We start from the raw sequence: 16,099 nt of genomic DNA, 5'->3' as shown, positions 1-16,099 counted from the left end.
GTTCTTTAAACTCAGTGCAGATGTACCAACAAAGGCTAACAAATACCACAGTTAGCTTGTAGTTTCTAAAATAGTCAAGCTGTTCAAAGATAAGAGTGAGAAAGCGGAAGTTAAAAGGACACACAAGAGAAAAAAAGAAACCTACTTCTTCATTTTCAATATATCTCTCATAGTCTTTCTTCCTTTCCTTCTCCTAACAGTCAGCTGATGCTACAGCAACAGTTCTCAAACTTTTGTGATCAGAACCCATTCAGTTCAAAATATGTTCCTAGTTTGATGACTTCTCACCACCGCCAAGCCTAGCCTGGATTATTACAAGTTTTCTAAGTAGCCTCCTCGCTTCTGCCCTTTCCAAAGCAGCCACTGTGATCCTTTTAAAAGGTGAGCTATACCAAAAATGCATAACTGCAATCTAATCATGAGAAAACATGAGACAGACCCAAATTGAGACATTCCACAAAATAACTGACTAGTACTCATGAAAAGTCTCCGAGTTCATGAAACACAAGAAAAGACTGAGGAACTGTCAAAGATAGGAGGAAATTGGACTTCCCGGGTGGCACAATGGTTAGGAATCTGCCTGCCAATGCAGGGGACACGGGTTTCAGCCCTGGTCTGGGAAGATCCCACATGCCGCGGAGCAACTAAGCCCGTGCACCACAACTACTGAGCCTAAGCTCTAGAGCCCGCGAGCCACAACTACTGAGCCCACGTGCCACAACTACTGAAGCCCGCACGCCTAGAGCCTGTGCTCCGCAACAAGAAGCCACCACAATGAGAAGCCCGCGCAACGCAACAAAGAGTAGCCCCCGCTCACCACAACTAGAGAAAGCCCGTGTGCAGCAACGAAGACCCAACACAGCCAAAAATAAATAAATAAATTTAAAAAAAAAGATAGGAGGAAATTAAGGAATCAGAACAACTAAATGCGGTGTGATATTTTGGATTGTACACTGGAACAGACAAATGACCTTAGGTGGAAAAATGTGGAATGTGAATAATGTCTACAGTTTGGCTAATAGTATTATATCAATGTTCATTCCCTGGTCTTGATTATTTGGCTACATAAGTTGTTAACATCAGAGCAGTGAAGGGAATACTCTGCATTACTTCTGCAACTTTTCTGTAAATCTAAGTTATTTCAAAATAAAGTTTTTTAAAGTGCCTTCAAAGAAAAAAAAAACGTAAGTAAAGTGTCTTCTCTACTTGAAACCCTCAAATGGCTTTCCAGATTAGCAGTTCACAAGACAGACCCACTCCCTGTTTTCATAAAGTAAAATTTTATTGGAACACAACCCCATCCTTTCATTTACATATTGTTTCTGGTGTTTTCGGGGCTACAACAGCAGAGTTGAACAGCTGCAACAGAGACTGTATGGCCTGCAAAGCCTAAAATATTTGTCACGTGGCCCTTTACAAAAAAACTTTGCCACAGTTCCCTGACTGAGGGTAAAAGCAAAGTTCTCACGATGACCTGTAATGTCCTCAGTGATCTGGCCCAACCTACTCCTCCTCTGCCGACCTCCTACTGCTAAGCCCCTCACCTTTTCTGCTCCAGCCACACACGCCTCTCCTTGCTGTTTCACAAAATGTGCCCAGCAATGCTCTCACCTGAGGGCCTTGGCACATGCTGTTAGTCTGCTTGGACTGTGCAACTCTTGCACCCTTCAGGTCTCTGCCCGAATGCCCTGACCACTCTAATAAACCGTCCCTTGGCAACCCTGAACTCCCTTTCTTGTTTACTCTGATTTATTCTCCACAGCATTCTCTACCATCGAACACATCATATATTTGTTTTTTATCTGTCCTTCTCTACAATGTAAGTTTCATGGGGGCAGAGGCTTTGTTTTATTCGATGATATGCCTAACACTTACTGCTGCTTCAGTAAATATCTGTTGAATTACAAGCAAGTTTTACAGGATATTATATATATACATATACATATATATGTGGGTATATGTTTTTATATATATATATTTTTTTCTTCTTGACTGGCATTTCTGTGATTTATAACCAATGCATAAGTAAACATCTTAAAATATACCTTCTAAAACAACTACAGGCCAAAAATACTACTGAAGCACCAAGACAGTAATCTGTGATTTAAAATCAAGAATAGAAACAACTAATAACTAGACAGATAATCAGCAAGTCTGCAGAAGGCTTGAACAACACTATCAACCAACTTGACCTAACAGGCATCTATAAAACACTCCTCTCGACAACAGCAGAATCCATTCTTTTTAAACCACACGGAACCTTATCAGGGTAGACCATACACAAGCCCATAAACAAGTATTTATAAATTTAAAAGGTCTGAAATCATGCAAAGTTTGTTCTCTGACTACAATGGAGCTGAATTAGAAATCAAACAAGAGAAGGAAGTTTGGGAAATACACAAACAGATAAAAATTAAACAACACATTTCTAAATAAACCATGAGTAAAAGAATTACAAGGGGATTTAGAAAGTATTTTGATCTGAATGAAAATTAAAACTTGACATACCAAAATTTATGGGAAGCAGCTAAACTGGTACTCAGAAGGGAGATTTACAGCTTTAAACTGCCTATATTAGGAAAAGAAACTCTCCAACCAATAATCTAAGCGTTCACCTTAAAAACCTAGAAAAAGAAAAGTAAACCAAACTAAGAGTAAGCAGAAGGAAGCAAACAGTAAAGAGTGGAAATTAATGAAAAATAGAGAAATGATAAACAACAAGGTCCTACCATATAGCACAGGAAACTATATTCAATATCCTCTGATAAACCATAATGGAAAAAAATATGAAAAAATGTATATATATGTATAACTGAGTCACTTTGCTGTACAGCAGTAATTAACACATTGTAATTCAACTACAGTTCAATAAAAAATTTAAATAAATAATGAAAAATAGAGAAATGATGAAGTTAATAAAAGTTAACTAAACTAAAAGTTTAATTTAATTTAATTTAATTTAATTTAATTTAATTTAAGTTAATAAAACTAAAAGTTTGTTCTTTGACAAGATCCAAAAAAAATGATAATCAACTGAATAGTATCACCAGAAGTTTTTCTACTTTACCTGATGGCCAGCCAGCTGGAGCTGAAAGACCTTAAAGATCTCACTGGGGGAGCAAGTGGGGAAGAGAAAGAAAGGAAAATGGGGGTAGGGGTAGGAAGAATGAAGACAGGAGACTGCTGTTTAGCAAATTAACCTTGAGGAACTATTGGACTCGTAGTCATGTGCATATATAGCTAATAAATTTTTTTCAAAAGGAAAAACAAAGACAAGGGTACAGAAAAAAATATTCCTGTGTAATGCCAGACTACAAGTTAAGGGCACGATCCACTGTCTAATGGATTTTTTTAAAGATTTTTAATATCCTTCAGTACCTTCCTCACTTTAGTTCAACGAGTAAAAGAATACTTAGAATGAAATCTGTTCTTTTGCCTCTATTAAAAAAGATGACAAAAAGGTAAGTATGAGAGTTTGAGAAAACATAAGTACAGACAGGGCGACTGTTTCTGAGGCTACTGTACTTCTCAGGTGCTTTGGGGTAGGAAAAAGTTCCAAAGCATTCAGGTAACTAAGCCCTGGCTGAAAGCACCACTAAAGGGTCTAACCAGAAAAGACTAAACCACTCATACAGAGTTCACCCAGGAACACAGCACTGACATTACACACAGTCACCAATGAGAAACAGTTACGAAACCACAAACTCCATTTTCAGTAAGACCAAAATTAATAACCAAAATTCTCAAACTCAAAAGGAACCCAGTTTGGTTCCAATAACCCGAGGTAATGTGCAGAATCGTGCAGAGTAGTTATAGTTGCAGGAAGCAGCCCGACTCTGTGGCAGCTACAAAGACATGGTCTGATCAAGGAAAAAAAAACAACAAAAAACACATACACACACACACACACACACAGTTAGTCTGGTACACTACTCTGTCCCTCCTTCAATGATGATTCATAAAAAAGGAACCAACACAGCAACTACAGAAAAACATAAGAAAAAAAGGAGAGCTTCAACAAAACCTATGAACAAAAACAACAAAAGCTACACTTGATACCAACAAAACAGGTGAGAAATTGTGACCAAATATTTCCTCAGTAATTGAAAAGAAAAAACACCCCGTTGAAGCAGTTGCTGTTGTGAAGCAATTCCAGATAGCAGAAATGATTGTAATAATTTTAAAATATACATGGAAATGCAAAAGATCTAAAATATCTAAAGCAATCTTGAAAAGAACAAAGTTGGAGGACTTAATCCTACCTGTCTTCAGTACTTCAAAGCTATAGTAATCAAGATAGTGAGGAATTTGCATAAGGATCAACACACAGATTAATGGAACAGAACAGAAAAAAGACCCACACTTATAGGGTCACTGGATTTTCAACAAAAGCACCAAAGCAATCCAATGGGGAAAGGAAAGTGTTTCAATAACTGATTATGGGAGAAAATGACATCTATATAAAAAACAGTGAACTTTAACATGACCAAAAATTAACTTGAGACAGATCACAGACCTAATGCACAAGTTAAAACATGACGCTTTCAGAGAAGAAAATCTTTATGATTTGGGGGTAAGCAAGGGTTTCTCAGGTCATGGAGAGCAAGTGTCATAAAAGGCAATACTGACAAATTAGACTTCATCAAAATTAAGAACTTCTGCTCGCCAAGACAAGGCAAAAACATGAATAGACTTCCACAGATTGGGAGAAAATATTCACCAAAATATATATTTGACAAAAGAATGGTATCCAGTATACACAAAGAACTCTGAAAAACTCAATACCACCACCACACAATTTTTTTAAACGGGCAGAGTTTTGAAGACATTTTACAATAGAAAATAAAATGGATTAATGATGGATAGAGATGCGATAAATGAAAATACTAAAACATTGGTAGAATCTAGGTAGGATGTAAACAGGTTTTACTGTAAAATTCTTTCAATTTTGTTGTATGTCTTAAAATTTTCATAATAAAAAATACCATTCAAAAGTCCTTTCTTGAAATTAAAGAAGACTCGACTCTATACCTAAAGAACATATCCTGTGCCAGGGAAAAATGATCTACAATGGTTAAAATCAAGACATAGTATACCAAAATCACTAGGCTTTAAAGATAAAAAAAGAATCTTTTGGGCAACCAGGCAAAATATGGATTTCTTACAGCAAAAAATAAGAAAGATGGAAGGTCACCTGGCTAGCTTCAGCAATAGCACTATACCATGCCCCCATCCTCTGGAAAAAAAAAAAAAAAAAAAGGGAAAAGAAAACAAGAAAAGGAAAAATAACTGAAGATTTCTATACCCAAGCAAATATAAAGGCAGAAGATAACATTTTTGATCACATAGGACCTCAGGGAAAATTGCTCACATGGACCTTTATTGAGGAAAATTAGAAAATGAACTTTAATCAATAGGTTTAAGTAGGTTATCAATTGAGAATGTACTTTATGTTTATTTAGGATTAAGCAAGTAAGTAAATATATTGTGAATAATGAGGACCTAGTTTCTCACCGTTGGAGAAAAGAGTTAAAATTAAGGAATGGGGGAGGCTAGAATGAACCCTGTGGTATTGGGTTGGACCTACAAATCGATGCACACCGGACTTACATAGATGTATATATGTGTGCATGCATGTGTATGTATGAATACATGCATTTCCTAGCTCTGCCCACTGAAAAGGTCAGAAGCAGTGATCCCTCGGGAACAAGGAGCACATCTTGAACCCAGGCCTTGGTTTCTATTACCATTCTCCAATAAAAGGAACCAGGTTCCTTGGGGATATAGTTGATTCTAGGACAGGGGCAGGGAAAATACAAGATAAACCTAGAACATCTTATATTGCTAGAAAATAAGAAAAAATGATGGGGCATTTTGAAAGGAGAGAGTAGCCAACTCAAAGAGCTCCCAATGGCCAAATTTGGGATAATTTGAGCAACAAAGTAAAAAATTTACAGTAATATCCACAACTCCACACTGACATAAATAACTGAGAAAATAAATGAAATCGGGGAAAAGGATAGATCTTCCTTATAGCTGAATTCCAATTAATAAATCATACAATTGTAGTTATAGTAATGATAGTACAATAAATGTGCAATAGTAATTACTGCAGGCAAGAATCATCAAGGATGCTAAATCAGCTGGCAAAAACTTATGATGAGAAACAGGATATTTGCATGATCTCCAAGTATCACCCCACAAGACAGCTACAAGGTACATACAGAAAAGGAGAATATTTACAGTAGAGAAATCTGGCAGACGCCATCTCAATCAAGTGATGAAAGTTAACATTGCTGGTAATGAGATATATCAACATCATCTAAACACGAGGCTCTGAAAAAGAATACATCACTTCTATGGTGTTCTTACTAAACATGCACAACCTGAATTTAATCGTAAAGAAGTATCAAACAATCCCAAACTGAATGACATGCCACAAAATAACCAGTGTTCTTCGAAAGTGTCAAGGTCATAAAAGGACATTAGTGGGATATTTGGAGAAATCTAAATAAGGTGTGTTGATTAGTTAATAATATAGTTTCAATGTTAATTTCCTGCTGTTGATAATTACATTATGGTCATGTAAGATGCTAGCATTTGGGGAGATTGGCTGAAGGGTATTTGGGAACTCTGTACAACTTTTGCAATTTTCTTGTAAGTCAAAAATGATTTCAAAATAGTTTTAAAAAATGAATGTGAAACTTTCTCAAAAAATAAATAACCAATCCAGAAAACAAAAAGCCCCTACCAATAAGAAAGTTTAAAAACTCTCTTGATCATCTCCTTGGTCAAAGAGGAAACACAAACCAAAATCATGGACAGGGCAAGGTAGGGATAGGGGATTAAGAGGTACAAACTATCAATACTATGTATAAAATAAATAAGCTACAAGGATATAATGAACAGCACAAGGAATGTAACCAATATTTTATAATAACTTTAAATGGAGTATAATCTATAAAAATATTGAATCACTATGTTGTACACCTGAAACTATAATACTGTAAATAAACTATACTTCAATTTTTAAAAAATCATGGACTAATAAGAATTTAAACATTTCACGTCAGAACCTATGGGATATAGCTAACACAGTACTCAGAAGAAAATTTATATTAGTTCTTATATTAGCAAAAGGAAATAAATAAATAGCAAATAATAAATAAATCAATTTAGCATTTGGGTCAAGATGTTTGAAAAGTATAAAATGGAACCAACAAAACCAGAAAAAAATTAATAATGTTAAAAGCAGACATTAATAAATTAGAAAACAAAAAAAGGGAAATAATAAAAAACCCAAAAGATGGTTTGGGGGATAATAAATAAAAACAGATCCACTAGCTAACCTATCAAAAAGGGGGAGGGTGCACAAATACAAACACATAAACAAAGAAATCAGAAATAACCACAAAAAGAACAAAAGTTTACTTTGCTCCACTCTATATAAAGCAAATTTTAAAACTTTGATAAAATGAACCACTTTCTAGGAAGACATTTTATCAAAATTGACAAGAAATCTAAGTAGCTCTTAATGTTCCAATATGAAAAATTAGTATTATACCATCTATGTAGAAATGGGGAGAAAAAAAATATATCCGCATATATACCCATTAAATATCGCTGAATGGGTACAACCACCATAACAGGCGAGGGGACAGCCTTGGAGGAGAGACTTTTCAAGGTATACAACACACACATTTATAATTTTTAAACCATGTGATCCCATTACCTATCCAAAAAATTAAATAAGTGGGAAATAATTTTCCCTTGTAAATAAAATACAAAACAATAAATAAAAATAAAAAATAAAAACTCCACAGCAATTTGATCAATTCTCTCTGGTTATTCAATTTCTGTATTCACTTACAAATGTACCTGCTCTGCAAATCCTGCCCATAGGCCTGCTAACCAACTAGTACCGTTAACCCAATTTAAACCAAAGAATTTAAAGACGGCACAGTAAAGGCCTCTGGCACTCTGACTGTAAAACACAAACTAGAATATGTACGACAGTAAAACCTAAAAGTGAATAAAAAGGAAAGCTGTTCTCATGCCAAATACTAAACACTTCAAGAAGCCAGAAATTCTCTAAACTCAGTTTTTCAGAGACTACTTCTAGGTGTTTTTCCAATGTGATAAATTTGTTATTTCATTATAGAATCTCCACTTGAATTCTATCATTTAGGAACTTAAAAATTAAATATGGCCTTTGGATTGTTTCTAGGCAAACTGCAGAAATAATGTGAATACATAGAATGATATGAAAGATAGGCTATCTCAAGTTCTTCTTCCAAATTCCCAGCAGTCTTTGTGGTTATCATTAACATAACCTGGGTGTTACGGTTTAGGCAAAATTCTGGCTGAAACCCACTTCAAAAACTCATTTCGTGTCTTCCTTTCACTTCGAATAGTATTTAGTCATCTACCCCTGTGCCTCCATGTTGATTGCCTGTGGCGGTTATATAGCAATTCAGGTATTTTTGAAGATACAACCTGTATTGGTCAGGATCTCAGTTGCAACCAACAGAAACTGACTCACGCAGAATAGTCAGAAAAGCAATTTACTGAAAAGTGATTGGTTAGAACTTATAGAACCTCCAGTTAGGCTGAGGAAGCAGGCTAGGAAGGTGGCAGAAATAACCCTGGACCACAGCCAAAAATCAGAGAATGCTCCTAATGCCACAGCCTGCAAAAAAGCCCTCACCGTCAGTCCTCGATGCTCTGGACACTGCCCCTGTGGCCCCTGGAGACGACACCACCACCACTATCACCAGAATGGACTGTCCGCGATCCCTGCTTCCTTAGAAAATGTATTTCTGCTGGCGTACAGAAATATAAACTGATCCTGTATCCAGCCACCTTGATAAACTTCCCTATTATTTCTAACAATCTGTCTGTTTTAGAGGGGGTTTTCTGTGTCATCTGAAAACAGTGAAGCTCCATTCAAAGTCCAGGAAAGGAATACCCCACATGGCTGAGCCCAGGTCACGTGCCTGAAAACTGGTTAAGCAAATATCCGGCATTTTTAGTTTCCATAGTGAGAGGAAGACACCTCTTCCCACCAAGCTTCATAAAATGGGGAATTCTCCAGATATAAGAATGGGACAGAAAAAACAATTTTTGGTAAAATTCAGAGTACACTGTAGGAAAACATTCTATCAGAAATGATCATGACAGAAATAATAGAAATAATTATATAAAATAATAAGAAATATTATAAATTAATAATCAAATATATAACATAAAAAAATAAGGAGGCATACAGACACCCAAGGATCATTAGGATACAAAAATAATCATTATATTCTAAGTAAAAGTAAACACAAGAATGATACAATCTTAAAATGTGAACACCACACTTGGATTATCTCATGGATCCTTCAGAGCAGGTGGAATTCATTCCTCTCCATTCCTCCTGTAATTCCAGAATACAGTCAGTGAACTTTAAATAACGTATCAACAGCCAAGTGTTCAAAACCTTGAATGTTCTGTAAATGTCTCATCATATAAGACCAATGGACCCCTAAAGGAAAAATTATCAGAGAGGAGCAAAGAACTAGAAACACAGCAAATAATTACTTTTCTGTCTCTCTCCTCTCCTCCCTGAGGGGCATCTTATGGTTCTCCCTTCAAAGAAAAAAAAAGAAAATACAAAGAACAGAAACTCAAACAAGAGTGAAGAGACTATGATCTCCTTTACTGTCTATGTGTATTCTTGTCCAGTTTTTTCATTCTTAATTTTCTCCTCACATGTTAAAGTGGACCTGAGGTAATTCATACTTTTACAAAAGCTGAAAATATTTGCAAAAGATAAATTACTTTGGCCTATTTACTCTAGATTAATTTCAAGTGGGAGAGTGGGGAGAGTTTCATAAAAGGGATGAGCGGGGGCCCGAAGGAGGAATAAGAAAGAGAAAGGAAGAGGCAATGTTTCGGGCTGAGGAATAACACAAACAGAACCGAGAACATCCAAGGTCTATTCAATGAGCTGAGAGCAGAATGACTACAGCCCAGACCTACTAACACTATGATGTAAAGAGCCTTTAATAAACAGACGGGAAACCTGGAAGAGAAGCAGTTTGGGGAAACCAGACTAATTTAGTTATGGACAGATTAAGAGTTGCCCGTGAAATACTTCAAATAATGTTATCAAGTAGGCAGTTGGAAACAGAGACTCGGGAAGAGGCTAGAGATCTAGATTAGGAACCATCCCACATGTAGATCACGGTCAAAGCCGCAGAACAGGCACTTGGCACTAGTGTTAAATGAGCCCCAGGCTACCAGACACTTCAGTGAAAATTCCTAATCAAACGTAGAACCAAATGTGGTGATTAATAATTTTAGATTGCCTAAAGGCAATGCAATGAATTCTGTAAACTAATTCTTCTGTTCAGAATAGATTTTCTTTCAAATACTGAAATTCTATATAGACACATATACAAACACTGCAGTTCAGGAGAGAAGTCCTCCGAGATCAGAACACTGCTGACCCCTGGGCCGCATTTTCAGTTTACAGCGTCTCTCCATGCACGATCTCACTGCATCTCCCTGCAGCAGGGCTGAGCTCACAAGGCTCAATGGCACTATTCTCCTTTTAGACATGAACAAACTGAGGCTGAAAGAGAAAACGACCTGCTCAAGTGGCAGAATCCAGACCCTGAACACAGGTCATGTGACTCCAAACCCAGTGTTATTATTCCATCTGAGTGATCAGAGAAACGGCTACAGCAAGAGGGTCTTGAATCTTCATGCAGCTAATCTCTGTCTATAGGCTGAATACTATTTTTCAAGTGCATAAGGAGGATTTTTCATTTTGTAGTTTTTAAATTTTAAGGCTTTTTTTCTTATAAAAATCAATACACGCTCATTGCAAAAAAGTTGTAATTTTACAAAACTGTATGGTATCTCCCCAAAATCTCAACTCTCAAGGTATCTGCTACAAATAGTTTCGAGTCTATTCCACAAGACCATTTTCTCTATTTATTTTATCAATGCACATTAGGAGCTGTATAAATGTGTCACGTGCTGGAATATATTTGCATACTTGCAAATGTTTCCACTGGATCGATTTTTAGAAGCAGAATGTTGGGTCACAGAGGAAACTTGACATTTTAACAGCTATTGCCAAACTGCTTTCCAAAGAGGCGGTACCAATTTCTACTGACATACAATATGTGACTGACAAATCTGATTACTTAAAATGTAAAATTTCTACAACAAACAAAAAACATCATAAACGAAGTTCATGCAAAAAACAAACTGAACAAGAGTTAATTAAAGAGTTAATGTCAAAGAGTTAATTCCTCTCATATATGAAAATTTCTTACAAATAAAAAATTACAGGGCTTCCCTGGTGGCGCAGTGGTTGAGAGTCTGCCTGCTAATGCAGGGGACACGGGTTCGCGCCCTGGTCTGGGAGGATCCCACATGCCGCGGAGCAACTGGGCCCGTGAGCCACAACTACTGAGCCTGCGCATCTGGAGCCTGTGCTCCGCAACAAGAGAGGCCACGATAGTGAGAGGCCCGCGCACCGCAATGAAGAGTGGCCCCCGCTTGCCGCAACTAGAGAAAGCCCTAGCACAGAAACGAAGACCCAACAAAGCAATCAATCAATCAATCAATCAATCTTTAAAAAAAAAAAAAAAGTTTAAAAAAAAAAAATTACAAATTAAAAAAATGAGCGAAGGCTATAAAAATAACAATAAATACAAATGGTCAAAATATATATAAACCAACATTTAATCCCATTCAGTAAACAAATCCAAATTAAACAAAAGCAATGTATTATTTTTACCCATCAAATTGGCCAAAATAAATTGAAAGACTAATATATCTCGCAGAGCATGGGGACAGGGAACCAAGCTCTCTTGCAGACTGCTGGAAAAAGGATATTAATGGCTCAACTTCTGCAGAGCGTCTTGCCCAGGTGTGAACATTTAATGTATGTGGACTCTACCCAGCAATTCCACTTTTAGGAACTGATCCCACATCAGTAACCAGACAAGTGCACAACCATTTATTTACAGTGATGCTCAATACAATGCTGAAAAGAATAGCAAAAGTGTGGAAACAGCCTCAATCGGTCTGTCAATCAGAAATTAAATAAAGTATGATAAAACCATACGGTGGAATGTAATATAGCCATAACAATGATGGTGTGATAGCTATTCACTTTACCATGGGAAAATGTCCATGATATTAAGAAATATACAGAACAATTCCATTTATATATATGTATACAGCCATAGGAAAAATTTCTTAAGATATATGTATTTCAGAATAGCAATAGTAGTTATATCTACATGGAGGAATTACAGGTAATTTTTCAATATACATTTCTGTAATTGTTTTGAACAATATACATGTGTTTACTTTTTATATTAAAGAAGACACAAGAAAATTTTCATTAAAAAAAAAAAAAAAGACAGGAAACACTGAAAAGTTGGGAATCAGTGGGCCAGAACCAGATGAGGTTATAAATCTTCTCACATTCTGAAATTCTATATAATAATTAAGGAAATACTTACTCTAGGGTGCTTTTTCATCATTTAAAAAAAACTCCTCAAGATTTATTCTTTCCCCATATCTTTTGAGGAGACTAAAATATAAGCAATATAATAATTATCATTAACATGATATTTGACTTTTTAAATAATAATGTGGCTGCATCTTGAGAGTACAGAGAAGGGGTAGAGAGAATAAAGAGATGATAAAACCCCAGCCTACACTAAACCTTTCTCAGGTTTCAAAACTCCCAAAGAACATCAATGCAAATCTCCAAATTCAGGTCCTAGAGCCAGAAATGGGGACTCACTGTTCATAAAGATCTATGAATATAATATTATCCTATTAACAAGATATTACCATTCCTGGATTGTAACTGCACAAGAGAAGTTAAGGCAAACACAAGTTAAACTTACATTTAACTATCAGATGGAATATACTACCTAAACTTTACTCATCACATTTTATAAAAAAGGTTTATAAAAGCATTATTCAAAATATGGTTTCAACTCTTAAAGATTATATGTGGTAAAAAAAAAGAGCAACAATTAAATAATTACCTCTCCTATGAAGACTACTATAACACAGTCCAACTTCTCTTCAGGATACAGATTATCAATAAGGGAATGAAGAGTTTCTATGAGGTAAGATTTAACTTCTCTCTTCACTGTGGGAACTCCCATTACTATTGAAACTGAAACAAAATAATGATAGTAATTATATTAAGAGATTTTGCAAAGACAATGCAGAAAAACACCACTGTTTTACAAGTATTATACCCTCTCAAATTGATAGAAATAATTGGGGGATCAAAATATACTACGCTGAAAGAAAAATAATCAAAGAATATGGGGCACACCTATTATACAGTAATTCTTTTCCACATGGCTTCTCCATAAGAAAAGAAATAATGTCAAAGAACTGATAAAGATGAAAGACATTAAACCACACATTAAAAATGAACAATGGTAAAGTATAAACAACAGATTTTATTATACAACTAAAACTTAGAAACATTAAACACATCTTAAAAATTAAAGTCTCACATGTCATGTATAAGATGTCCTAAGGAGGACACAACATCACTTCTGTGGTTTATCTTCCCAAATTCATAACCTCAATCTAACCATGAAGAAATGTCAGACAAATCCAAATTAGGGGGACACTCCCCAAAGATCAGGAAAGACAGAGAACGGATGAGGAACTGTCCCCGACTGGAGAAGACTAAGGGAACATGACAATTACATGAAATATGGGATCCTGAGTTAGATCCTGCAACAGAATAATTAAATAATAATAATAAAATGACAAACTCTAAGATCTAAGGTTAACAGCATAGCATCAATGTTAATTTCCTGGTTTTGATCATTGTACAATAGCTATATAAGGTGTGAACATTTACGGAAATTGGGTGAGGTATATGGAAACTGTGTACTATTCATGCAACTTTTTTTACATCTAAAATTACAGTCAGTTCTACTATAATGCTTGTTTTGAAATGCAAATCGTTCCTACATGATTAATACATTAGAGAACAATTTGAGCATGAAGTCAATTTCACATTTGCTTTTATGCAATTTCTCCCCTGGGACAAACACTCACTAGGTGAACATAGAAAACGGTACCCATTTGAACTGAATTCAGAATACTGAACCAAGCCATGTAGAAATACCCAAAATGCACAGCTGCCTCAGTTCACTGCATGCTGTGAACCACAGCTATCTACACCTGGTGTTACAACTTTCTGCCAGATTTCAGTCAATCCGCTTTGTACCACTTCACAAAAAGCTTCCAAGCTGCAGTCCTTCTGAAGCTCACTTTAACAAGCAAACCTCAAGTCTTTTTCAAGGTAGAACACCATATTTATTGTAGTATTTATGCATTCTCCATCATTTAATACGTGCAAAATTGTGCCACTGCTTTTATTAGCTTATCTTTTCTTTATGTGTAACTGACAAAGCTTTTGAGTGTTGTGATCCTAACCCCATTTTTCTTTTATTGCACAATTTTGCATAGCACAGTAATATTTAGGAACACACATGTTGTATTAGAGTACTTCACAGTTAGTTTTTAAATGTAATATCTTTAAAAGTCTTAGGGACTTCCCTGATGGTACAGTGGTTGAGACTCCGTGCTTCCACTGCACGAGGCACGGGTTCAACCCCTGGTGAGGGAACTAAGATCCCACATGCTGCGCAGAGTGGCCAAAAAATTTTTAAAATGAAAACATAAAATAAAAAAGTCTTAGTATCCTAAGTGTTACAGATCAGTAGAGAAGTATTTTGCAAAAGTTAAAATTAAGTCTTAATTATGTACCAATTTATTGGAGATACTACAAAACACTTAGAGGTCACAGAATTCTAAAGCTAGAAGGAAGTGTAAAGATCATGGATCCATGATTCTACCACCATGATTCTGCAGTTCTAAGGTCCAAATAGCTTAAGGGAGTCTCCCAAGTTTCCATACCACATTCCTCTCTTCCATATTGGGATGAAGAGTTTTCAAGGGCTCAAAAAAAAAGATTTGCTATATTTGTTCTGAACATATGCATTGAACACTTATTAAATGCAAGGCATTATTTGAGGTGTTAGGAATGTAACAGCATAGGTAAGGTCCCTGCCATCATGGGACCTTTCTTACATTCTACAAGAGGGAAAAAGATAAATAATTTTAGAGGGTGACATGTAGTGTATGAATTAAAACATGGCAATATTAGAAAGAGTGGGTGGGGAGGGGGAAGAGGAAGTACCTCTACAGATAGTGCAGTCATGGAAAGACTCTCTGCTATCAACTGAGCTGGTACTTAATGATGAGAAAGAGAAGAGAAAGAAGATGAGGAAACAGCTAGGCGCTGAAGAGAGGATGATCTGAACAGTCAAGCAATAGCAAGAATAGAATGTCTCTAAAGCAGAATCAGCCTAGATTCAGAGGAATTAGTTAGGGATCTGATGACATATACCCTTAAATTTAGTTTTAATTCTGAGGGCAAGAGAAAGCCATTGTAAGGTTGTTAAGCAGGGGAGTGACAACATCCAATTTGTAATTTTAAAAGATGACCAAATTTTATGGAGAACAGACAAAAAAGTGTTAACGAGTATAAAAGTATTTTGGAGAGATCAGTTAGGAAGTTACTGCAGTAATTTAAGGAAAAGATGGTGGTTTGAATTAGGATGTTTGAAGTTGGAGATGGGTGAGCAGATCTGGAATCCACTGTGGAGACCCTCACCAATGGGGCTTATGGCTGGCAGAGATATGGGAAGGGGAGGGTCAAGGATGACCTGAGTAAGTGGACATGGGATCTTTTACTGAGAATAACACACCTGAGGGGGAAAGGGCTCCCAATCAAGATTTCTGTTTTGACCATGTTACCCTGAGATGCCTAGAGACAGGATGAGTAACCCCGGAAGCAGATTTCCATATACTTTAATCTACCTCAGAATTTTAAAATATTTAGAATATACATTAAAAGAGTATAAACTATGCTATGAAGCATTTCTATGAAATGTTAACGCATGTAACGTTCAAAAACTTTGTTCACAGAAAAAGCAAAATCCATGCTGACTCTAGCATATGCAAAGAAAAATGGCATAAA

General features: G+C 36.0%; 1 protein-coding gene across 3 annotated transcripts in view; it reads right to left on the bottom strand.

The window, feature by feature from the left end:
- MGAT4A (alpha-1,3-mannosyl-glycoprotein 4-beta-N-acetylglucosaminyltransferase A) overlaps nt 1–16,099 on the bottom strand; it is a 117,641-nt gene that overhangs the window by 37,160 nt on the left and 64,382 nt on the right. For all 3 annotated transcript variants that reach the window (XM_082427342.1, XM_082427341.1, XM_082427343.1), the window contains exon 5: nt 13,068–13,201. In XM_082427342.1, the coding sequence (XP_082283468.1) occupies nt 13,068–13,201 (134 nt within the window). The remainder of the gene's footprint in view (nt 1–13,067; nt 13,202–16,099) is intronic.

Source organism: Balaenoptera physalus (genome assembly GCF_965194825.1).
Source record: "Balaenoptera physalus genome assembly, chromosome: 15".
NCBI classification, from domain to species: domain Eukaryota; kingdom Metazoa; phylum Chordata; class Mammalia; order Artiodactyla; family Balaenopteridae; genus Balaenoptera; species Balaenoptera physalus.
This window is presented reverse-complemented; position numbering and strand designations above follow the sequence as displayed.